At 59.3% G+C, this 24,394-nt stretch overlaps 2 protein-coding genes and 1 pseudogene across 2 annotated transcripts; all 3 read right to left on the bottom strand.

Annotated features, from left to right (window-relative positions):
- Positions 1-3,580: 3,580 nt before the first annotated feature.
- Positions 3,581-9,203, bottom strand: VPS28 (VPS28 subunit of ESCRT-I). Its single transcript, XM_036281249.1, has 10 exons — positions 9,153-9,203; positions 6,446-6,512; positions 5,860-5,888; positions 5,725-5,762; positions 5,431-5,520; positions 4,938-5,043; positions 4,754-4,855; positions 4,173-4,226; positions 3,976-4,067; positions 3,581-3,899 (listed from the first exon to the last, which is right to left on the bottom strand). Exons 2-10 carry the CDS (start codon positions 6,480-6,482, stop codon positions 3,782-3,784), a joined length of 666 nt encoding a protein of 221 aa, XP_036137142.1. The 5' UTR covers positions 6,483-6,512; positions 9,153-9,203; the 3' UTR covers positions 3,581-3,781.
- LOC118643354 lies at positions 7,941-8,084 on the bottom strand (annotated as a pseudogene).
- A 303-nt stretch (positions 9,204-9,506) lies between the features above and the next one.
- TONSL (tonsoku like, DNA repair protein) lies at positions 9,507-21,614 on the bottom strand. Its single transcript, XM_036281349.1, has 26 exons — positions 21,543-21,614; positions 21,348-21,443; positions 21,042-21,184; positions 20,282-20,465; positions 19,851-19,980; positions 19,473-19,644; positions 19,276-19,390; positions 18,627-18,772; positions 18,383-18,535; positions 18,112-18,237; positions 17,824-18,004; positions 16,385-16,467; positions 16,199-16,288; positions 15,821-15,893; positions 15,574-15,737; positions 15,366-15,489; positions 14,545-15,275; positions 14,362-14,438; positions 13,842-13,995; positions 13,678-13,756; positions 12,997-13,298; positions 12,660-12,831; positions 11,830-12,005; positions 11,302-11,375; positions 10,836-10,969; positions 9,507-9,734 (listed from the first exon to the last, which is right to left on the bottom strand). The coding sequence occupies exons 1-26, from the start codon at positions 21,565-21,567 to the stop codon at positions 9,541-9,543; spliced, it is 4,098 nt and encodes a 1,365-aa protein (XP_036137242.1). The 5' UTR covers positions 21,568-21,614; the 3' UTR covers positions 9,507-9,540.
- Between the last annotated feature and the right edge of the window lie 2,780 nt (positions 21,615-24,394).

The raw sequence follows: 24,394 nt of genomic DNA, 5'->3' as shown, positions 1-24,394 counted from the left end.
CCGGAGAGGGCGGCACCCTGGGGCAGGCTGCGGTTCGAGAGGGCTGCCTGGGGCCAGACTGGGGCTAGGCACCAGAGCTCTCCCAGGTATTTCCTGCAGGGCTCTGTGATTGGCTGTCAGCGGAGTCGCAGGTTAACCATTCCAGGGGCAGGTCCTCCCCAAAACACTGAGCCACTGCCTGTGGGGGAGAGCTCCCTGGGGCCAGTTTCTCGGGCTCAGTGAGAATCTTTCCCAGGAATTTCCTGCTGGGCTTTGTGATTGTCTGAAGGCGGCATGGAGGTTTAGCATTCCCAGACAGGTCCTCTCCAAACCTGCAGGGGTGAGGGCTGGGTTCTTCCCCTGGACGTGGTGGCCCAGGCATCCACCTGCCTGCCTGCCGCTCCCCCAAGGGCCTGGGGTGTCACCGCCTGCAGCCCTTTTTCTAGGGCCTACTCCCAAGCAAGGGGGGCCTGGGGCAGAGCTGCGTGGCTACCTCCCAAGCCTCACCCCAGCAGTTCCTGACGTTTCACCTGAGGGCGCACCTCCCATACCCTTCCCAGGAGTCCTCCCTGGCTCAGGGAGCTGAAGCCCCCCAGAGCCTTGAGAATGTGGGGCCCTCTCCTCTTGGGCCCTGGGCTGTGGTTTCCCTACTGGGGGTGGGCTGGAATTTTCTGGAACCGGGAACCAAAGGTTGGCTGAGTCATGCTCCCCTCCCCAGACCCTGGGGAAAATTCCTCAGGAAATAGCCAAAGCCCCACAGGGAGCCTGGGTTGTCTCTTCCCTTTGGCACCTGGGAGGACCTCTTGGGTGTGGCTTCTTGCCCCGCCCCTCCCTGCAGGCTCCCTATCTGGCCTTTGACCCTTGGCCTTATCTCTGCCAAGCTGGCATCTGGGGAAAGGGGCAACCTTGCCTTCTGGAGGGAGCCTCTGGGCAGCCCCCCGTTTGGCCAACCCCTGGCCCACAGGGTGACATCTGTGGGAAACGGGGGAAGGGACTTCTGTACACCTGGGTCAATGAGGAGAGAAGCTGGATTCAGGTTCCCTTCACACAGTTCTGAAGGCTGAGCCCAAACTGGCCTATTTCCATGCCCCCTGCACCAGGACCCACTGGCTGGCTGGAGCCCAGGGACCAGGCTGCAGCTTGGGCCACCCACTGCTCAGGGCCTATTAGCTTCCTGGCAAAGGTCTCAGCCCAGCCTTCCTGCCCTGCTTGAGCCCTTGAAGGCCTGGCAGGCCCCTTGGCAGTCCCTCAGGGTCTGTGTGACCTCAGTGCTGGTCCACTCTCCTCCGCTTCTGGCCCCCACCTCTTCCTGCCAATGCCCTCTCCCTAGCTCAGCAGGGGCAGAGTCACCAGCTGCCCCGTCGGGTGCTGGGTTGTCCAGTGGGTGCCAAACCCTCTCTTTCCTTCGTCCCCAGTCCCCTCTGGCATTGTCCCGTCATCTGATAAACTCATTGCAATCACTCCTGTCTTCAAATATACACCCGTGTTCACAGCAGCCAAAATGTGAACAAACCAGATGTCCATGCACAAATGGATAAATGAAATGTGGAATACTTACTATTCAGCCTTAAAAACAGGGCACATCATACTGAGATAAACCTGTCCCTGCCCCTCCCTACAGGCTCCCTCTGAGACCTTTGACCTCTGGCCTCTCTGACTAGCTGTCACCTGGGGGAAGGGGCAGGCTCTCAGGTCAGCCTTGCCTTCTGGAGGCCTCTGGGCAGCCCCCTTTGCACCTGACCCCTGACCCTGAGCCCTGGGAAGTGTGGTTGGGGTGGGGGAGAATCTCCAGGGGAGCAGGGAGCCCTGCCACGGATTCTGTCCCCAGCGTCCCGTGGTGCCCAGGGCAGGGCATCAGGCTAAGGGCAGTGTCCTGGGCCTGGGGCCAAGTGTTTCTTTCTCCTTCCCACCTCTTGCAAAATGTGGTCTGTCCATATGATGGGATATTATTCAGCCTTAGAAAGGAAAAAAACTGCCACATGCTACATGGATGAACCTTGAGGGCATGACGCCAAGTGAGATAAGCCCGGCACAACGGGACAGATAAGTAGGATTCCGCTTACATGAGGCACTAAGTCACTCTCAGGACAGAAAGGAGGATGGTGGGTGCCAGTGGCTGGGAGAGGGAACGGAAATTTCATTGGGAGTTCCAGTTTGAGAAGATACAGAGGGCTCTGGAGGAGGGTGGTGGCAACTATCACACACACTAAATGTACTTAATGCCACTGAAGGTAAAAGGGCAAATTTTGCTTTATATATTTTATTGCAATAAAAAAATAAAAATAGACCGGATCAACCTTCCTTGGTCCGCTGCCCCTTCAGCTGCCTGACAGCATGCTTAGGGACTCGGGCACTGGCAGCCTCTCCCAGGCTCCCCTGAAGGCCCCTCTGGTCAGTCACTGACAGCCCCACAGGCCACACCCGAGGGTGCTTTCGCTAGTTTCAGCCTCCCAGGGCCCTGTGGGTCCTCCACTCCCTGGGCCTGGCTCCCCTTCAGTCCCTTTGCTGGCCTTTCTACCCTCAGCCTCCAAGCAGACTTTGGACCTACTGGATAGAATTCTGGGCACCCGTGATTGTAGGCTTTTGCCCCAGATACGCTGAGCCTTCATCCTGCACGGTTTCCTCTGACGGCCAGCTGCCCACTTGACAGCTCCCATGGATGGTCAGAGAGACAAGCCCAACTTATCCTGTGCAAACTGGGCTCTGGCCACACCCTCACAGACCCCCTGCTCCCTGCAGGTGTCCACAGTTCTACAGGAGTTCCTGCACTAGTCACTCAGGCACCAAGCTGCAGTGTCATCTGGACTGCTATCCACATCCTGCCCAGCAGCCAACACTGGGTACACCTTTCAGCACAGCCCACACCTAGAACCTGACATCCCTCATCACCCCTCTGGCCGGCCCTGGCTGTGAGCCCCCCACCAGTTCACGCCGTCTCTGCTGTCCTTCGTAAAACACAAGTGAGATGCCTTCTTTCACTGCCTCTAGTTGCCACAGATGTCAAGAAGCACCATTAAGAAAGAGAAAATGTGCCCTGGCCTGTTTGGCTCAGCGGTTAGAGCGACGGCCTGCAGTCCTGAGAGACCCGGGTTCGGTTCCCGCTAAGGGCACGTATCTCGGTTGCAGTTTGTCCCCAGCCCTGGTTGGGTTATGTGGGTGGCAGCCACTCGATGTGTCCCTTTCATGTCGATGTTTCTCTCTCTTCCTCTCTCTCCCTCCCACTCGATGTGAACAAAAAATGAAAAAATGTGCTCAGGTGAGGATGAAAAAAAAAGAGAAAGAGAAAATGCTACAAGTAAACATTGGCTTGTCCCTTATCTAATGCAACAGTTGCTAAAAGGTGAAATGACACAATTTGGAACGCAGAGCTTTGCTCTCATGGTTTGTTGCTGTCTGCCTGGCTGCCACCACACCTGGCCCAGGTGGAGGTCCATCCAAGCCCTTGCTTGCTTAGGCGGTGCCAGCAAGAAGGCTGCTGCTCCTGAAGCGGCACCCAGGTCCCTCCCTGATGAACTGTGCTGAGCCGTGTGCTCCAGGATGGCAGGACGGAGCCCACCTGAAGCCCAGCGGGCAGACAAACATGCAAGGCAGACGTCGGTGGGTGCCCACAGCAGCGGGAAGATCAGAAAACACCTTTATTGTGGGGAGGGGGATCCCAGGTTGAGACACTGTGGACAGATAGGGCTGCTATGGAAAGTCCAGGGGTCCAAGGGAAATAGAAACTGTCCTGGAAGCTGCGGCACTCCCGGGCGGGGCTGAGCGCCCCCTGCTCCGTGCACCAGGGGCAGGGAGGCCACGGGACTCAGGCGTGTAGGAAGCGGTTGAAGGCATTGTAGGCTGACTCCAGGTCAAACAGCATCTGGCGTACTTGGGAGTCGTCCAGCTCATCAGATGCAGACATGCCGCTCAGGGTCTGCAGCCTGGGGAGGCAGGAGCACTGTGCTGGGGGTGAGCTTGGAGGGGCTCCTGGGGCGCCAGGAAGGGTCAAACACTCACCACTGGCTGACGGTCTGGCGGCCCTCGAAGTCAGGAGGCAGGTGGCTCATTCGGTGCATAGTCTCCATCAGCTCTCGAAGGTCAGGTTGGATCTGCAAACACGTGGCTCAGTGAGACCCTGCTCCCCTGGCATCCAGCCCTGCCCCTGCCCCAGCCCCACGCTCTGAACCCCACCCCCCCATTTCACCCAGGTGCACCTCATCCATGGCACGAATCTCCAGGCGCAGCTTGTCCATCACCGTGATGAAGAGCTGGAGGCAAGTGTGTGCATGAGGTGATGCCCACCCACCCCAGGGGCCAAGAGTGGGAGACCTCTCCCAGGGTCTGGCCCAGGCCGGCCCCCGCCCAGCCCCTCTCTGGCCTGAGGAACCCATCCTTCCCCTCCTCAGCCCAGGCTGTCTGGCCCCTCAGGCCTCCCGCACTTCTTTTTTTTTTTTTTGGTACGTGCCCCTAGCGGGAACTGAACTTGGGACTCTGGTCCGCTGGCCGACGCTGCAACCGCTGAGTCAAACCGGCCAGGGCCTCCTGCACTTCTATTCCCACAATCTGGGGGCTCCTCTACCTGCTGCCTGTAGCTGGGCCTCCTGGCTGCCTTGACCCTGGGCCATCCCACATGGGTCTCAGGCTGGGGAGGGGACTAAGGGGCTTCCTGGACACTGTCTAGTGGGAGGGCCTGCCCACCCCTCTCATTCCAAGCTACAGGCTCCCTGCCCAGTGCCAGTGCTGTCCCGGAAGCCCCAGGACCCTGTGCACATGTGACAACAGCAGGCAGGCTCACCGAGACAACATCGGCTATGCAGCGGTTGAGGTTGCCCTTGTCATCCTTGATGGTGATGGGCCTGTCCTCCTTGATCCTCTCCATGGCTAATGGGCAGTCCAGCTGAGAGGAGGCATGTGGGTGTTGGCCAGTCCCTTCCCAACAGTACCCACACTGCCCACCTTCCACCCTTCAGCAGACTCACGCGGAACTTGCGGCAGAATTCATCAATGGAGCTGATCTCTGAGCCCTGAACCTGCCGGAAGGCGGCTTTATACTGAACCAGGAGGCGGGAGCAGGCTGCAGTGTACCTAGGGAGAGGACCCAGCCTTGGGGCTCAGCATGGGGCTGGCCCTGCCTATCCCCACACAGGGCAGCTCTCATGGAGGGCTGGCTGGCAGGTCAAAGATGGGCAGTGAAGGACAAGGCCTTCCACTGGGTCTGCACAAGAAGAATCTAGATGGGGGGAAGGGACCAGGCCTGGACTGTGCAGATTGGCGCCAAGCCCAGCACCGGGCAGGGTCCAGCAGCCACCTCGTGCCAGCCCCCAGGGACACCCTCCCAGGCTGACTGGGGAGGCAGGTGCCTACTTGCAAACCCTCCCTCCTCTCTCACTCCTACTGAGCACCTCGCCCTGGAGGGCAGAAGCAAGCTTCCAGGGCCAGGTGCCATCCATGACGAGGACAGTGGGCTCTCACTCATTGGGGGTGACGCAGTCCTTGATGTACGCCTTTTCCAGGGCCTGCATGGTCTTCACCACTGCAAAGAGCTCTGCCATGTTGTCATACCTGAGGAGAGAGTGTCCCTCAGACCACGGCCACCAAGGCCTCTAGGGCCCGAGCACCAACTCCACTGAGGTGCAGCTGGGGTGGGGCTCTCCCTTTGGCCCAGCCTAACCCTCACCCTCCAGACCCCTGGGGCGGAGGCTGCTTGGGGGAGGTGGGTGGGCCTGGGGGTGTATGCTGGGGCAGCAGCCTGGGTGCTAGACTCACTTTTCCCTCTCCCGGGCATTCTTATACAGCTTCACTTCCTGTTGGAGAGAGGGGTAGTGTGTCGGCACCGGGGCAGCTGCTCACGTGGGCATGTGCTGTCGGTCAGTGCCAATCAGGCAGGCGCCCACCACTCACCTCATAGAGCTCTGGCTTGTTTCCAGGGGCTGCAACAGAGCAGGCAGAGAGCTGGCAGGGCTGTCCACCCCCCCGGCCCCTCCTGAGACCACCCCCAGGCTATGTCCCAAAGAGTCCAAAGGGAGCTGGAGGATGGAAATTGTGTCAGTTTGTAGGGGGACTTCAGCAGAGGACTTGCCTCTGGGGCTAGGAGGCCATGTGCCTGGCCTGGCCCCCCCACTCCACCACTACTTTTTGGCCACCTAAGTCTACAGCAGGGTGACCACACCTTCCTCACAGCGCAGTAATGTGCACTGTGTTTGTCACATGCGCTGTGGTCTCGCCCCTGGCTGGGAACTCTGGGATGCCCAGAACCCCCTGAAGTTCCAGCCACACTGAAGCTGTCACCTCTGTGCCCAGCTGGCCCTGCCTGGAGAAGGTCTCTGGGCCCCGGTGATAACATGCATCAGTCCCTGAGGCCGTGTAGGTAGGGGGATACTTAAAGATCTCCCTAGCAACTCCTGGCCACCACTCACATCAGTCTCTGCTGCAGTGGCTGAAAGCCTGGGCCCTTCTGGTCCCTGGACCCAGCTTGGACCACACTCACCTCCCATGCCCGGAGTGGCTGGGATCCCGTGAAACATCCTGTAGGCTCAGGCGGCCACAGCAGAGACCTGGGGAGCAGAACCAGCACCGACTCAAAGGGGACCCCTGCCACCTTACGGAGAGCTTCCCTGCTTTAACAGAGATCGATGAGAAACAACGATGTACACACAGGGCAGTAACTGCTATGCTCAGAACACCCACCCTGCCAGGGACGCTGTCAGGGGGAAGCGTCTCAGGAGAACAGTCATGGCCCTGACTAATTCAGCTGGTTAGAGCATCATCCCCTTACTCCAAGGCTGCAGGTTTGATCCCGTCAGGGCACATACAAGAATCAACCAATAGCCCTGGCCAGTGTGATTCAGTGGTTGGAGTGCTGGTCTGCCTACCAAAGGGTCTCAGGTTCGACTCCCAGTCAAGGGCACATGCCTGGGTTGCAGGTTCAATCCCTGGCCCCAGTCGCAGTGCATGTGGGAGGCAACCAATTCAAGCATCTCTCTCACACAGATGTTTCTTTCTCGCTCTCTCTGAAAAATCAATGGAAAAAATATCCTCAGGGATGATTAACAACAACAAAAAATAATCAACCAATGAATGTATAAGTAAGTGAAAAAACAAATCAATGTTTCTCTCCCTAATCACTAAGGAAAAATAAAATAAAATTAGAGAGAGAGCGCGCGCGGTCACGGTGTGGGTAAAGACAGGCTGCTCTGAAGCTGGAGACCAGGGGAAGAGGAAGCAGCAGCATTTGGACAGAGGAAACAGCGCAAGTAACAGGAGCTCCTTTTTTTTTAATGTATTGTCTTTTTTTTTTTTTTTTTAACTATCTTTTTATTGATTTTAGAGAGGAAGAGAAACATTGATATGCGAGAAACATCAATAGGCTCCCTACTGGGTATGGAGCCAGCCTGGGACAGCCCTCAATCAACCGACCCACAGTGACCAGGGCATGGAGGGTGTGTGTGTGTGTGTGTGTGTGTGTGTGTGTGTGTTTTATCCTCACCCAAGGACATTTTTCCATTTTTTGTTCAGGTAGAGTGGGAGGGAAAGAGAGGAAGAGAGAGAGAGAGAGAGAGAGAGAGAGAGAGAGAGAGACACATTGACGTGAAAGGAACACATCGAGTGGCTGGCTCCCGCACAACTCAACCAGGGCCAGGGACAAACTGCAACCAAGGTACGTGCCCTCAGCGGGAACCGAACCTGGGTCTCTCTGGACCGCAGGCCAATGCTCTAACCGCTGAGCCAAACCGGCCAGGGCTTTTTTGTGTGTTTTTACTGATTTCTTAGAGAGAGAAGGGAGAGAGGGAGAGAAACATCAGTGTGAGAGAAACATCAATCAGCTGCCTCCTGCACGCCCCTCCCCCCACCACCGGGGATCAAGCCCATAACACAGGCATGTACCCTGACTGAGAACTGAACCAGGATCTCTCAGTCCATGGGATGACACTCAATTCACTGAGCCACTCCGGCTGGGCTGAAATGCTTTTTTAAAAAAAATTTTATGTGCCCCAGGCATGAAACCGCTCTGACCACCAATACAGGCATCAAGCTAGGATGAACTATGGACTGTACCTCTGCTTTGCCCCTGATTCATGTAAGAGCAACGCCACACATCAGGTGTCTCCTTGCCCAAAGCCAGGTCTTTATATAGGGGCTGATTTGGAAAAACAGACAAGCAGAAGTGGGGGGCACTTTCTGAGTGAGGGGTGTGCCAGGGAATGCGGAAGCCGGCAGGGTCACAGTGCACAGCTCTCAAGGAGCCTGAGTTCTGTACTAACTCAGCAGGAGCTCCTGGAGGATTAAAAACAAGTTCTTGCGGTTCTGGGTGAGCAGTGAGTTGGAGAAAAAACAGAAGCAGGGGGTCCCTGGGAGGGTCCTGTGGTCAGGAAGTGGATGCAGTGACGGGGCCAGGTCTAGAAATGCTCTGGAGGATTCCAAACCCACTTAAGGATTAGAAGAATGACCCGATGGCACCATGACGATAATTGAGCTGAGATGGAAGAGGTAGGAAGGGGAGCAGGTTTGCAGGGCAGGCAGGTGTGCAAGTAAGTGTGCCCTGCTTTGGATGTGTTGGGTTTGAGGCTCCATTAGAGACACCCAAGACATGTGCTAAGGTAGGTGGAGGTCAGTGCTAAGGGGGCACTGTTCCACGGGGGGCAGTTATGGGGTCAACAAAGAGGAAAAGCAGCCCAGGCTGGAGTCCTGGGTCACCCGAATCAGGGGCTGCGCAGCGGGAAAGCAGGGGACGGGCTGGGAGAGCGCAGTGTCACTCCGGCCAAGCCTCAAGGAAGCACGCCTGAGCCGGGGGAGAGGGGCGCCCCGCCGGTCGGGACGGCCGGGTTCCTTTCAGCCACTCGAACCACCTCCTGGCCGCACGCGAATACGCGGCCAAACCTCTCAGACCGGACCTTCGGCCAGAAAAACGGGTTCCCCAACAATGCTCGCGACGTGACTGTAGCTCGGGCTGCCACCGGGGTCCAGGCCAGCACCGAGGCGCCCCGAAGGGGGACACTCGGGGACCCGGCTCGAGCGTGGACAGCGGGGACATGCCTGCGGCCGCCGGTCCCGGGCACCCGGGGAGCCCTCAAGATGAGGGGCCCGGGCGCGACGAAGGGCACCCTCTGAGCGGCGTCGCCTGCGGGCCGAAGCCGGAGTCTCTGGCTCCCACCAGGTCACCCGGCCCCGGCCCGCCCGCCCCCCGGGCCCAGTACCTGCGCAGGATCCGCGGCTCCCGGAGATGGCGCCGGGGCGGGGCTCCAGCTCGACCGCTCGGCGCTCGTGCACATCCCCGCCTGCGTCTCCCTCCCATCGGCATTCGACCCTCATGTCTGCGCCTGCGCGCCAATAGGACAGCCCCGCCCCCGACGGGCTTGGGACCACACCCACCCCAGCGCGGCTCGGAGGCCTGCACAGCCCGCACGGACCGGGGGTTCTGCCCCACCAGGCCTCCAAGTGGCCACATCTGCCTTCGATTCCGCGGCTGTTTTCCTGCAACAGAGCCACCCCGTCTCCCGCCCACCTTGCAGGAGCGGACAGGGGTGAGGCGGCACCAGCTTTCTTTATTGGGGGCGCAGGGAGGGGACAGGGCAGCGCAGGCCGTCAGAGGCGCCGGAGGAACAGCTTGGCACCTCGGTCCAGTGTGCGGGCGCCGGGGCCCGGCTGGCTGGACAACAGCTGGCACAGGGCAGCCCGGTCCTCGGCGGGGAGCCTCCTGCTGCACAGTTGTAGCTCCTGCAGCCTCGCGGCGACTTTGTCCCAGAGGCCCGGGCCCAAAGGACCCTGGATAGCACAGCCTGCAGAGGGGAGGCAGGAGCAGACTAGACCTCAGGGAGCTGCTCCCAGCTGGTGAAAGCTGGGCATCCAGCCCCAGGGTGCCCCCAAGCCCGCGTCCTTTCCTCTTGACCCGTGTGTCCTGGGGAAGAAACACTTCCTCTGAGGCCCCAAGGGTCACAGGAAGGAGCACCGGCAGAAGCCAGAGAGAGTGAACACTAGGAAGGGGTGTGCTCTCCTAGAGGGGCCGCTTGGGCCCCTTTCACAACCAGTGGTTAGGCAGGAGGGAGGTTGGTTGAAATAAACGCTGCGTTCACATCCGTGCCTCAGAGTGTCTGTAACAAGACCAGGGTCTGTCCATCTGTAAAGTGTACACAATAGAGCTGCCTGTGAGTCTCAGATGCACTAAGCTTGATCCTCAGAGGCCAGAGTGCCCAGTAGGCTCAGGACCCCAGGGAGCTTGGTGAGGGTGTGGATGCCAGGAGACCAGGTGTGACATCTGCCACCAGCCTGCTTTCAGGAGGAGCAGGAAGAACCCAGGGGCTCCTTGAGTACACCCACTCCTAGCTCTTGTCCAACTGGAGGGCAAAGCTTGGCTCTCCTGCCCCAGGCTCCAGTTGGATATTCCTGGCTGCTGGGTGGTCTCCTCTGGGTCATCCTCAAGACAGCTCTGGTAGAGTCCTCTGCTTGGATGTACCCACAATGAGAACAAGCTACAGGTTGGGAAGGTAGGGTCAGTCAGTCCCTCTGAGAACTGGGAAGGTCTTGGTGGCAGCTTTCACAACTGTTACTTTGAGCTTCCTCCTCTTGACAGTGGGAATTAGCAAATCCCCTTGGAAGGGGGTCCCACATCCCCCACCATGGTCTCTAAGGGTCTGGCTGAACAGGCCAGAGACAGAGATCCCATTCACCTGCCCTATCGTTTGAGGAGGTGGGCTTACACTCCTTTCCAGTCACCTGTCCTGTACTATCAACCTCAGGGGGCCCAGCCTGCCCTCAACTTCTGGTTGATGGCAGTGACAGGCCCTTCGAAGGAGGCACCTGGGCCTCCGGCAGGTCCCTGAGGAGAAAGCTATGTCACCAGCCCAGAAGTGGCAGGTGTGGCCACCATACCCAGAGCTCACCTGACAGGCCCAGGAAGCTCAGGCCTTGGGGCCGCTCCTGGAGGGCAGACAGGAGCTCCTTCAGGCTGGCACAGCTGATCTCAGGGTTGGCAGACAGGTCCAGCGAAACAAGTGAGGGGCAAAGAGGAAGACATCTGGATGAGGGAAGAAGTGAAGGGATCAGTTTTCAGGGAGCAAGGCCCCCTCACTAGGGAAAGCTTCCCCAGACAAACACAGCTCTGGGGGCGATAGGCCAGGCCTAGTAGGTTCTGACCCCAGCCGGGCACAGGCACAGGTATTCCTTCAGGGCTGCCAGGGCACTGCCAGGGGCCAAGACTACAATGGCCAGACTTGGGCACACCTGGAAAAGAGCTGGCACCATCTCTGTTCCCCTTCCCTGCCTGACCTAGTGCCCCCCTATCCCCAGGCTCCTGGGTCTCAAGATCAGAGCCCCCTCGGGAAGTGGGGGCATGGGCAGGGCAGTTACCTGCTCAGGTTTCTCACTGCCTTGTCGCCCAGGTGGTTTGCAGACAGGTTCAAGTGTGCCAAAGCACAGCCTTCCTAGAAAGCAGAGGCCCAAGGCTGTGGTGAGTGGGTGCTTGCCCTCCCTGCATCACAATGGAGACCAGATACCTTCTCTCTTTTGAGGGGGCATCACAGGGGAGCAGTATCCCCTCAATTTGCAGATCAGAAGGAAAAGCTTTTCATTCTAGTTGTAAGCCACACTTGGCATATTGTGATGTGAGAATCAAGGGGCTGTCCCAGCTGGAAGAGCCCCCAGGAGAGAGCACTGGAAGGTCTGACATGTCCCTTGGGACCTGACTGGGGGCACGGAGGCCACCTGGATCTGCAGTACCCTTCCTGCTGGAATTTACAGCTTCCCCACGGCTGTTCTTCAGAACCTGCTTCACAACCTGCAACACTTCCCAGTCCCTGCCCCAGGCTTCAGCTGTGGCACCTTTGGCCTGGATGGCCCAGGGTTCCTGTGGCTTGGTGTTTGTCCCCAACCATATACCTTGGTCAGGTATCTGACCACAGGCTCCACAAGGCCTGAGTCGCTCTTGTTGGCCATCACCGAGCTGATCTCCAGGCGCAGAAGGGTCTGGGCAGGCAGGCTCTGCAGGGTCTGGGCCAGGGCAGTGCTACCCAGGGCATTGTAGGACAGGGACAGTGTCTTCAGGTGCTTGGCATCTGAACCGGGGGCAAGAATCTCTGTCATGTCAGCCCCGCACAGCCACCACCCCTGCTGCAGAGTCCTAGGCCCAGAACCCTCACTGGGGAAGCTGTCACCCGAGACTTTGTACACAGGGAAATAGGCTGCTCTTGGCCAGGGAGGTGGTGGGCCAGACTCCTGAGCCCATGACAGGACACCCAGGTTGCCTGAGATAGGCCCTGGGAAGGATATGGTGGGGTGGGGTCTGGGAATACTCCCTCTGCTGCCCCAGTCCTAGACCACTCCCCTGTTGCTGCTCACAGCCCTGAGCCTCACTTTCTAGCCCACGAACACTGCAGAAACACCCTCTGGGGGACCCAGCCTCAATACTGAGACCCTGGCTCTCTACAGCCCTGCTGGGCTTACGGTGAAACGATTCAGGCCCACGGAACTGAGCTGGTGAGACCAGTGGGGCTGGGACTCTGTCCAGTGGTAGGGCCCAGGCTGGGCAAATACCAGATGCCCTGAGCCCAGGCAGGTCCAGCACCCATGTCTGTCTACCTACATGTGTCCAGAAGCCAGGTCAATGCCCCAGGGCCCCTCTTGCTCAAAGCTTTCTGAATCCCCTGGACATGCCCATCTGATAACAACTGGAACCCTGGGGCCAGGGAGTGGATGTGTGGTCAGCTCACCTAATAAGGCGCGGCCCAGGGCTGCCTGGTGGTTCATGAGGAAACCGGGGCCAAACCCGCAGGCCTGGAGCTGGAGAGTGCTGAGTACCGGACAGGCCTGCAGGACTGAGGCCAGGGCCTGGCCACAGCCATCCCCGAGGGGGTTCATGCTTAAGTCCAGCTCCTCCAAGTTCTAGGGAAGACACAGCCCCCCACCGCCAATCGGATCTGGTGTCTTTGCCGTCCCAGAGCTGGCCACCAGCCAGCACTCCAAGCTGCACCTTCCCACCGGTGCCTGACCGAATGCAAATGTTCTGACGCCACCCTGTCTCTGGCCTGCTGCTCCCCATGCCTTTACCTGCAAGGTGGCCTGTCCCAGGAGGCCGGAGCCAAGCTGGCACAGGCCTTCAGGGCCCAGGTGATTGGAAGAGAGATCGAGGACGGTCAGGCCAGGCACAGTGCCCAGGGCAGCCAGCAGCTCTGTGACACAGCTGTCTCCCAACCGGTTCCCTGCCAGGCGCAGTTCCCGGAGCGCTGAATGCAGCTTGAGAGCCCGAAGTAAGGGGGTGAGCTGGTCCTGGCGCAGAGCCAGGGAGCAGGCGCTGAACAAGGGGCCCACACCCTGGCACTCCATGGCCTGTAGCACCTGCTGGTGCTCCCCTACAAGGGGATGTGGTGTCATCAAGGCCAGAGCCTTCCTGGCAGCGAGCCAGGCAGCCTCTCCTCACTCCTGAGCCCACCTGCTCCAAGCCTGTGGGCCCCAGTGCAGACCTGCATCTTCCCTGTCAGCCCCTCCCCACCACACCTCAGCCTGGCAGCTCCCAGGCCTGGCCCAGCCTTGAGGCTCTGGGGTCACTACAACGTCCCACCTTCAAATGAAGCCATACCGCCTGCCCCTCCCCCCACCCCCTGCTCACATATGTGGGCACTGGTGGTGGAGGAAAATCTGAGCACAGGTGAACTGGGAGTGGCACTGACAGGTGGAGCCCGTGTGCCCAGCCCCTCTATCCAGGTCACTGCGAGCCTCCTGGGCCCTTACCTTGCTCTAGGCTCTGGCAGGCCCTCCGGTAGCGGTCAGTCAGTGGGGGGAGGTCCCACGAGGTCACTTCAGCCAACACCTGGAAAGTACCATCAACAGGCAGCCCTGGGGACACCCAGCACCAGGGATGCCCCACTCTCAGGACCCTGGCTCTCAGCACTCACCTCCTCATTGCTCTGCAGCACATCGAGGATAGGATCCTGTGGAGCCAGTAGGGCCCCCTCCTTTCGTAGGGTGAGCCTTGGCAGCAGCCCACAGGCTTGATAGTAGCGCTGGGCAGCCTGTTCCGCCAGCCAGGCCACAGAGTGGGCCTCACTGCTGTGGGAACAGAGGGTACTGAGCCCTAGACATGGCCAGATTCCTGCACATGCCGAGAAGAAGCCCCAAGGTCCTGCTCTCTGTGCTCTCGGGTTAAATGCTCCCTCATCTGGCTCCCCCTCCTCATGCACTCAGGATGCCAGTGGCCTCTACAGCCCAGCCCACCTCCAGCTCCCTGGGCCGTTCCCAGGGGCCACAGGACCTGTCCTGACCACTCTAGGGCCCTGCCTACTTTTGTGCAGAGCACTGACCTTGCCTGCTGCCCCACCCCGGCTACCAGGCCCCAGGAGCCAGCAAGGGTGATGCATCCCCCCTGCCACACAAACACAGGGAACTGGGGCTGGAAGAGGGCAGGGGATGCCTTACCTATGTGGGACAGGGATGAGGAAAAGGTTATCCTGAACTCGAACTCGAACTCGGATAGTAGGGAGCAGGACAGGTCCCTGGAATAATGGGGCAGGGAGTGATGGCCGAGTCAGAAAAAAATACCTTCTACCCTCCCCCCACCCCAAGGTCAGGGCGGGCTCTGCTCCAGGCTTAGGAACCCACCGAAGGATGACCTGTCACAGGGTTGTCCCCACTGGGGACATCAGGGCTCTGCGGGGGCTCTGTGGCCGAGGTGCCGTCTCCACCTGCTCTGACTGCTGCATTCCAACTCTTGAGACTGGACAGGCGACTCTGTCTGGCCTGGGACCGTGGCCTGACGGGGCTCTCATCAGTGCTTGAACTCAAGGCACTATGCTTGGTCCTGAACCCACTGCTCTGAGCATGGAGCGGCCGGCGGCCCTGGTTCAGCAGCATGTCATCCTCCAGCCAGGCCCCAGCCAGACACTCCTCCTCAGGGATCAACGCTGCCTGGGGAGTGGGGGCTTCGCCTGGGCCCCGAGGTGGACCAGGCCTCGGGTGGCAGCTCTGGGCACTGCCCACTCCTCGCATGGCTGCCCAGTAGTCTGCCCGTCCAGCTGCTACTGCCTCCCTATTGCTGATAGGGCCAACCGTCCAGGCCCTGGCTCGCTGTACTGGGGCAGAGTGCCGAGGTCTCTTCTGGGTTGGCCCAGGTGGGCCCATGCTGTCCTCATCCTCAGAGCTGCTACTGCTGGCCAGCTTGTGCCTACTCCTCCGAGGCCTGGACACAGCTGGAACTGCCTCTGCCTCTGAGATCCTGGCACTGGCCTGAGAGGGCTCTGGGGGTCTCAGGCAGGGGCTCGAGGAAGGAGAGGTCTCGGGGTCAAACAGATGGTCACTTGGGAGGGACTGGGGAGCCAGGCGGCTGTGGGGAGCTGTGGGGAGATGGAATCTGCTGTAAGGTAGGCCCAGGGGACCCCCAGGCTAGGGAGCAAGGTCCCCAGGGGCAGGAGGTCCCCGCTTGCCTCGGCCTGAGGAAGCCGTCTGGAGCAGCCTCTCCATGGCGCCAGCCTTCTCTCGTGTCTCGCTGTCCAGGTCCCTGTGGTACAGCTTCATCCACTGCTGCAGTGTCTCCAACGGGCTGTGGCCCTGTGTAGCACCCAGCTGAGCAAGGTTGGTGGGAACAGACCCACCAACCATGGCTGAGCCCACCTGGCCCGTGACCCCACTCACCTTTCTGGTTCGGAGGGTGACCGATGCCCCCCGTTCAATGAGCAACTCAGCCACCTCGAAGTGGCCGCATGTGAGAGCATCGTGCAGGGGAGTGATGCCCTCGCAGCCCTGGCCACCAGGGTCATCCACTGCAGCCCCATGGTCCAGCAGGAAGCGGACGATGTCTATGGGATGGGGGACATGAGCCAGCTCCCAGAACCCTTCTTGAACCCCTCCCTGTTATGACAGACCCCTGGCCCATGCTCACCCAGATGCCCGTAGTTGCAGGCCTCGTGCAAGGGTGTCCAACCACAGTAGTCCCGAGGGTTCAGGGGGTGGCCCTGTGACCAAGGATGGGAAGGAGCCTGACCCTCAGTGCCCTACAGTCTGGTCTTACTTCGGAGCTCTGAAGCCTAAGGAGGGCCAGGGCCTAGGCTGTACCAGAGCGGGTCCCATGGGCCCATCCACAGCCTGGCCTGGCCCAGGTCCCACCAGAGCAAGGGAGATGCTCCCCCCACCATGAGGTAGAGTCCCAGGCAGGGCCAGCAGCACGGTGCTGGCTCCCATCCCCTTGGGGCACATAGTGTACCCCCTGTGAAAGTTCCTGCTATGCCCCATGGCATGGAGGGATGGGGCGCAGGCCCACCTGCCTCACGAGGTCTTGGACGCGGCGCAGCTGGCCCTCAATACAGGCTCGGTGCAGCAAGGTCTCCCCGACGTCATTGCGCCGGTTCCACTGTGGGCACAGTTACCACAGAACAGGGGATGCAGAGGCATAAGAGGACCAGGTCATGGTGAGCCCCAGAGGGGACACGTACCCCACAGTTCTCACCTTGTTCACCTGCTGCCGGCCCAGGCAGCCCCGAAGCTCTTCATCCTCCTCCAGGTCCTGGGACTGGCTGTCAGCCTCGCCCTCTGCAACAGAGCCGAGCCTACTGCCACCCACTGTTTGCCTACCTGATCCCTGCCCACTGTGCACTGACCTCTCGCCCTGAACCCAGACCCCACGCTCAGTGTCCTGCGTCTCCTGAGACGCATCCTTGTTGGACAAGTCACATCACATTAAAAACAGCTTGTCCGCCCTGGCTGGTTTGGCTCAGCAGTTGGAGCATTGACCTGTGGACCAGAGTCCCGGGTTCGGTTCCTGCTAGGGGCATATACCAAAAAATAAATAAAAAAGATAAAAGCTATTAAAAACAGCTTGTCCTTGCCCAGCCAGTGTTGCGCAGTGGCTAGTGTTGGCCCTTGCACTGAAGAGTCTCAGCTATGTCCAGCTGGTGTGGCTCGGTGGTTGAGCGTCGACCCATGCACCAAGAGGTGGCTGGTTAAATTCCTGGTCGGGGCACATGCCCAGGTTGTAGGCGAAAACCCCAGTGGGGGGCATGCAGAAGGCGGCCAATTGATGTTCTGTCTCATCAATGTTTTTATCTCTCTCTCTCTAAAATCAATAAAGAAAAAATAAATTTAAAAAAAGGTTCTCAGATTCAATTTCTAGTCAAGGGCATGTACCTGGGTTGCCAGTTCGATCCCCGGCTGTGGTTGGGGTGTATGTGGAAGGCAACCAATCAATGTGTCTTTCTCACACTGAATGTTTCTCTCTCTCCCTCCCTCCCTTACACTCTCTCTTAAAAAAATAAATAAATAAATAAAAATCAACAGAAAAAAACATCCTCAGATGAGGATTAACAAAAAAATTTAAAATAAAGCTTGTCTTTGAGCCAGACACCCTCTACCTGCTCACTGTGGCCTCCTCCCCCAGCTCCTTACATGACCCTCTTTACCTCTGCCCCCTGACCCTTCTAGGGCCTTTTCTCATTGTGACCATCTGTTGAACAGCACTGCCTGAAGCTGTCTTTGTTCTCTTTGAGCCCAGCCTTCCCTCCCTGCCTCCCTCCTTCCTGAGATGGCCGCAGTCCACGTCCATCTCAGACTGTCCCTCATGTCCACCTACCGAGGTTGATCATGCCAGCCTCCGGGGGAACCCACAGTAGCTCTCATGGTGCCCTTTCCGCAGGTCTGAGCCTAGGCTGCCTCCCCCATGATGCCCATCAGCTCCCATCATCAGCCCCGCCGGGAATGTTCCAAAGCTGCCCCCAGACTACCTTACACCTGCCCCTCCTCTGTCTCACTGGCACTGGTCACCTTCCTTGCATGGAGTTGTCTCCTATCACGAGATTGTGAGCAACCCTGATGAGGGCCCCAGCCCAGGGCCCAGCTCGAACTGGCATCAGGGAGAAAACGCCAGGGCTGATGGTAACAATCAGGTCTCACCGCTGTCTGAGAGCTCGACCTCACTGGCCTCCAGGGTATTGCTGTCCTCATCACCTTCCCCATCCTCCTCCTCCTCCTCCTCCTGGTCCACGCTCAGCTCCTGTAGTCTGGCTTTAGTGCCAGGAGCCTCCTGGGGCCGCAGCCTCAGCTGCACAGTGTGGAGGTGTTGCAGGACCTGCCTCTGAGGAGCAGGGGATGCCCTGTCAGGGACATGGGGATGCCAGCCACCCCGGGTGGGGAGACACAGGGCAGGGAACAAGGGGCCCAGTTGGGTGGGTGGGGCAGCACCTGCAGTCGGGGCCGCTGAGCTTGCTGAGCACAGCTGAGAGCCTTCTGGAAGCATGGTGCCAGATCCTCATAGGTGTCACCGGCCTCCTCTCGGGACAGTGCAATATTCAGCCAGGTCTTGGCCTCCTGGAGGCAAGACAAAGACAGATGAGTTCAGTGATGGCTGCCCCCCTCAAAGAAATGCCCCTCCATGCCCACCACCTGAGTGGCAGTCCTGAGGCAGAGCCATGGGGACAAATGCAGAGACCCTGTGTGTGCCATCACTGCTTACCTCCAAGGCATTGCCCTCACGCAGCCTCAGCTCCTTTTCATAGTGGTGCACGGCCTGGCGGTGGTCCTTCATGTCTCCAAAGGTGGCAGCCAGGGACACATGGATGACAGCCAGCTCAGGCCCTGGCCTGCTCAGCAGCTCTGCGAAATCCAGCTGGGGACACGACAGTGAGGCCAGGGCTGCTGCACACCTTGTGGGCCCAGAGCATTGCAATCCCTTCCCTCCCACTGGGCTGGGTGTGCACCTGCTTCTGGTAGGCCTCAGCCGCCTTGGGAAAGTCGCCTGCCTTGGAGAACAAGTCCCCCAGCTGCTCACAGATGCCCATGGCGCCCTGAGGGTCACTGCTCTTGGATTCCTCCAGCTGCTGCTGCAGCCGGATCACTGCCAGCACTGCCGGGAAGAGCCTCACGTGAGGCTCTGCCTGGCTCTGCCACTGGTTAGCCATGTGCCCTCAGGGGGGCCACCCATCCCGCCCAGCCTCCATTTGCCCGTTGGTAAGAAGGGGTAGTCAGAGAATCAGCCTCATGGGGTTGTTGTAAGGACTAGAAGAACTAATTGCTGACAACTCAGAGTAGTGCTGGCTTGCAGCAAAAGCAAACCACACTGCCAGTTGCTGCTGACGCCACCCATCAGTGCTCTGGGCCGCATATCCTGTCCACTCTAGGCAAGGACAACTTTTATCTCTGGTTTGCCAAAGATGCTGGTTCACATGGAAATGCCCAACCAGTCTTCTGACCACACTCGGGGCCTTTCTGATACTCTGTGCTATAAACTCAGAGAAAAGTGGGACTCTCCTCCCAACAGGAAGCTGCCACCTCCCCAAGGACACATACCCAGCCCTCTCTGCCAAGAGAGGGGAGCCCTTAGCTCCCGGGGTCCCCTTCCAGACTTACCATACTTGAGGGTCTGGTACACAGCTGCCTTCTGCAAAGGCTTCTGGAAGCCCAGCCTACAGGCCTTCTTCAATGCTCTTTTGGCAGCTGGAAAATCGCCCAGGTCTTGGAGGACCTGGGGGGTGAGGGAGGTGAGGCTTGCAGTCCCCAAGGCCCCAGCCTGCCCACAGATGAGCCCATTGCTGCTGAGAAGGCACCTGTGAAATGATGCAACAGCACTCGCTCTCCATGAACCCCTTCTTCATGGTGCGTGCACACTCCCGGGCCCCCTCTAGGCAGCGCATGGCTTTGGAGTGCTGTCCTTGGCGCCAGTGGATGGTGCCCAGGTTGTAGCGGGCACGGAACAGGTCCTCATACAGGTGGTTCTGCCTGCGGGTGGTGACAAGCACTAAGTGCCTAAGGCACCACAATGGGCACCTGAAGCACTGATATGTAGCTGTTGATGCCACTCAGCCCAGCAGCCCACCTGTCCTCCCCCAGCATGTGGCACAGACACGCCAGGCTGCCCACCCCCAGCTGCTTCTTCCAGGAACAGGGGACTCAGCTTCCTCCTGGGTCCAGTGGGATAGGCTTACTCTGCAAGAAAGATGCTCTTCTTGAAGTAGTCATTGCACAGAGCTGTCTGCTGCAGACTCTCAAAGGTAAGGCCCAGGTTGAGGTAGAGACGGGCCCTCATCTCACTCAGCTCTCGCTTGGGCAATGTCCCTGGAAGACAAACCCTCTACACATTCAGGGCCTTGACCCCAATTGGGGTCTCCAGCTTTGGGCTGTCCCCCACGCCCCTCCCGTGAGGTTCCAGGGGTCATGCTGCAGACAGAGTGTGGAGGCACAAAGAACAGACAACTGATCGCCAGACTCGAGGCTGCCAGGAGCATGAGCTGTGTGTCCCCTCATGAGTGGGCTTCTAAGAACAGATCCCAGATTCATAAGGGGAGGGCCCAGGCAGGTAGAGTCTGCCATGCAGACTGGGCAGGCGGTGGGTAGGGCCAGACCCCAGGGCACTCACTTTGCAGCTTCTCGTCCACAATAGCCAAGCTCTTCTCAAAGGCAGCCTGTGCTTGCAGCAAGGCATCCTGTGACTGGCAATGATCATAGATGTCTAGGTGGGTGCGGCCAATGGTAGCCCAGGCCCTTTGCAGCTCAATGTGGTTTGACAGGGAAGAGGCCAGCTCCAGGTAGTGGTGCTGGTGCTGGGGGGCAGAGGGATAGTGGCTGTGAGCCAACCCCTACCTCAAGCAAACCCCACATGTCACCTAAATCCACGGGGTCCCTATCCTTGCACAGGAGAGCCCCCCGTTCCCTGGCGCACCCAACCTTGACCCTCACCCCTAGAGCATGACCTTTATGCCAAGGGCTGCCTGTGCGGACATTGGCTCCACAGCCCAAGCAAACGTCAGGATAGGGGAGAAACAACAAGTGAAAGTTAGAAGAGTTATTGCAGCCCCAGCACCTAGAGCCAGGGAAGACTCTGTGTGAACAGTGGGTCCTGACACTCACCACGCCAGTCCATAAATGCAGCTCAAGTTATGTGTTCATTAAGGGTTTCTGGAGTCAAGCTCCCAGGAGGGGCTGTGGTGCAGCCAGCCAAGGACCAGGTAACACCCTGGCACAAGGCTCTCTGAAGGTAGAGCCCAGTCCCAGTACGTTCCCCTCTAGTCAAAGGCTGGGGCAGTAGAGACGGTTCATCTGCCCTCAGAAAGGGACCCCACGAAGGGCAAACCAAGAAGGGCTGGGTCTGGCAATGGGTGCTGGGTGGGCGTGCCCACCTGCAGGGCAGCTGGGTAGTCCTCCATCTCGGCCAGTCGTTCTCCGATCTTTCGGTGGGCCACGGCGCAGCCCAGGGGGTCGTCGGCGCTCTCCAGGAGCTGCAGCTCCTGCTGATGCTCCTGCAGGGCCTCGGAGTAGCGACCTAGGCGGGCAGGCGGGCAGGCTTCAGCAGCCCGCCGAGGGCCGCGAGGGCCAACGGGAGGAGGGCAGCGCGCTCGACAAGGCTCTCGGCCCCCATCCCGGGTCCCCGCGCTTCCCAGGCCCCAGCCGTGGACCCCACCCGGGGCCCCGCGCGAGGCACGCACCATGGCTGGCCAGGAGCTCCCCCAGCTGGTGGCAGAGGGCGGCCTCCTCTCGCAGCTGCCCGCTGTTCTGGGCCTTGGCCTTGGCCTTGCTCAGCTCTGTAGAGAGAGGACAAGGTCGGGAGGCTGAGCCCCTCCGCCCAGGCCGGGTAGGCCCGCCCCAGCCCCCGCGCTCGGGCGCTCCGCCCGGGAACTCACGGCGAATGTCGCGGTCCAGGCTCATAATCGGGTCACCGCGCAGGGATCCCGCCGCCGTGCAAGATTCCGGACTTCCCGCGTTTCCGCGACCCCGCCCCCGCCCCGAGCAGGCCCAGTACCGCCCCGCGCGTCGGGGGGCATCCCGGGAAGTGTAGTCCAGTCGCCCGAAGCATCATGGGAGCTGTAGTCCGGCTGGCGCTGCGCGGGAAGAGAGTCGAGAGGGTGGCCGCCTCCTGGGACTCCTGTGATAGTCTGGGTGCTGAGTCCCCCCCCACTTCCCACCCCGCCACGGCCCCGCAGCAGTTCCCGCCCCGTGCTGCCGCCCAAACCTACCCACAGGTGCGACTTTTCCTGAGAAGTGCACTGCCCTCATGTAGGTGACCCGCGATCACGCCGGCTGAGAATTCGTGCACGTGCACGTGGTCAGACGAGCCCCGAAGGCGGCCGTACTGCCGTCCCTCTTGGAGACTCAAACCCAGTGCTGCCGGGGCAGGGAGACGTTTTCCATTAGCGCGCAGACCCACCGCGCTCGCAGACAGCAAGGGTGGCACCTGGCTCCGAGCCAGCGGCTCCCGCGGAGGTCTGCGCACGTCTGGAACCCCATGGGCTTGGTGCACCCCGGCCCCAGGCTCTGATCGCCGGCCCTGGCCCCACGCTGAGAACCCAGGACCTGCCACACCTGGGGGCTCAGTCCCTGGCACACGGCACCGCCCAGACACCGGGTGCCACGGCTGGTGTCCCAAAAGACCCAGAAGAGGCCTGGAAGGAAGGAGTGGGAGATGCACGTGTTTATTTTCTGTGTTGTTCTTGCTTTAGAATAATTTTATTGATTTTTTTAGAGAGAGAGGAAGAGGGAGGGAGAAAGAGAAACATGGATGTGAGAAAGAAAAACTTTGATTGGCTGCTTCCTGCTGAATCCCTGGGGCGAGGGGTGGGGGGCAGGATTGAGCTGCCACCCAGGCATGTGACCTTAATGGGGAATTGAACCAGCAACCCCCCAGTGCACAAGAATTCGCCCAACTAACTGAGCCACACCAGCCATTGTGGACGTGTTTTATTTTCCATGGAAACTGAAAGACACCCAGTGGGGTAAAGGCCTCAGTCAGTGGATGGACAACAAGGTCTATTAAGAAGGGAGTGATGTGGGGAACAGAGGGATCCTTGGGTCCAAGAAAGGCTGCCCAGGGGCAGTGCCCTGGCCACAGGGGTGGGACAAGGCCAAGCCTGAGGAGCTGCAGGAGGTGGGAAGTTAGACCTGGTGACCCACCGCTTCTCCTGAAGAGTGCATTGCTCTTTTGGGAACCCTGCCAGGCCTGGGTTTGGGGGACCAAGTCCAGGAAGCAGACTCCCCAGAGATGCTGGAAAGACAGTGACTAGGCTCCCCATGCAACGCCAACCTTCTCAGGGTAGCTCAGGTCCTGGGGACCTGATTCCCCTTCTGAAAGGACCCAACTGCTCTATGCCTGTTTTCCCACTGATTAGGCAGGGATGTGTATACTAGGTGGTGCTGTGCAGCAGCTGGAGGTTTAGGGTGGGTGGCCACACACTGGGGGCCAGCAGGGGCGGAAGTTGACCCCTGGCTGGGAGGCTAGCAGAGCCCAGGGAAGCCCACCCATGAGGCTGTCTTCTCATAAAGAAACACAGACAAAACGTGGTTTAGATTTTTTTTTAAAACTATAGTTACATACAGAAAATAGCCAAAGAGAACTCAGACCACAAAAGTGACATGTAAGTCATTTCCAACAGTGGTAAAAACACCTCTCACTCCACTCTTTAAAAAATTATTTTTATTATTTTTGTAAATGTCTCACTTTGGGTGAACTGAGGATGTAGTGCTCACAGGGAGTGGGGATGAGAAGGAGAAGGCCGGCTTGGTCTGCACCCCCAGGCCTCCCACACATCTGCAAAGGTGGCATCTCCACCGGCTCCAGGTCAGGATGCCAAGATAGCAGGGAGTCCTGGATCAAGACCACTGGTGTCTCCATAAATCAATGGCCCAATGAGATGTCACAAGTCTGTGACAGCCGAGATTCCCCAGGGTTCCTGGTTGCCCCATCTGTAAGGTGACCACTACAGGGCTGGGATGTATTAGCAGTCCTCTTGGGCACCCTAGACACACACCCAGGCCCCCTACAGGGAGAGCCATCTGGGTGCAGTCCCACTTACACATGTGGCAGACCCTCCTGCTGCACACACAGGGCCGTTGGCCCCAGGACTGTCCGGTCCCCTCTGGCAACCACATCCTTTCCTTCACCTGCAGAGAAATCTGCCGCCTCCCACCCTGCGCTACCCAGGAGAGCCACCAGGGGCTGCCCTCTGCTGACTCAATCTCTCACACAAGCCACCCAGACACAAGTGGGTCAGGCAATCCCATCCCTGCCTGGATGCCCTCACAACACGGGCACTTGAAAATCCAGAAACTCGACTGAAAGGGTGTCGGTCCCCAAAAAAGGCCAAGATGCAGTGACACAGAACAATCTTCTACACACAGGACACCTGACATGCATCTACCTGAATGTTACTCTCTGTGCAGGCAGTGGGACTCACACCAGGGTGTGCCCAAGTTGAGATCAGTGGGGTGGGGGTGGTGGAGTGGGGACTACTGTGGGGTCTTTTTTTTGTAGAGGGCAGAAAACCAAGCACACAGTGCCTCCTGGTTCCCTCAGTGGCCAGGCCATCTGCAGGAGAGGGACGCCCCCCCCCCCCAAGAGCCCCAATGCCCTGGGCTTGGAGCAGGAAGCCAAACAGGCTCCTCAGAGTAGGTTAGGGAGCCACCCTGGCAAGAGAACCGAATAGAGGGCCAGGAGAGGGAGGAGCCCGAGAGAGGCCAGCCTGTGACTGCACTGCCCATG

The sequence above is a fragment of the Molossus molossus genome, unplaced genomic scaffold, assembly GCF_014108415.1.
Source record: "Molossus molossus isolate mMolMol1 unplaced genomic scaffold, mMolMol1.p scaffold_m16_p_33, whole genome shotgun sequence".
NCBI classification, from domain to species: Eukaryota; Metazoa; Chordata; class Mammalia; order Chiroptera; family Molossidae; genus Molossus; species Molossus molossus.
This window is presented reverse-complemented; position numbering and strand designations above follow the sequence as displayed.

Coding starts and splice junctions, on each gene's coding strand:
- TONSL (XM_036281349.1), bottom strand. CDS start 21,567: ATGAGCCTGGACCGCGACATTCGCC. Junction 20,466..21,041: donor ACTACCCAGCTGCCCTGCAG/GTGGGCACGCCC, acceptor TCTGCCCCCCAG/CACCAGCACCACTACCTGGA. Junction 12,832..12,996: donor TGGGACAGGCCACCTTGCAG/GTAAAGGCATGG, acceptor TGTCTTCCCTAG/AACTTGGAGGAGCTGGACTT.
- VPS28 (XM_036281249.1), bottom strand. CDS start 6,482: ATGTTTCACGGGATCCCAGCCACTCCGGGCATGGGAG. Junction 4,856..4,937: donor AATTCTGCCGCAAGTTCCGC/GTGAGTCTGCTG, acceptor GCCTCCTCTCAG/CTGGACTGCCCATTAGCCAT. Junction 4,227..4,753: donor GCATAGCCGATGTTGTCTCG/GTGAGCCTGCCT, acceptor ACTTGCCTCCAG/CTCTTCATCACGGTGATGGA.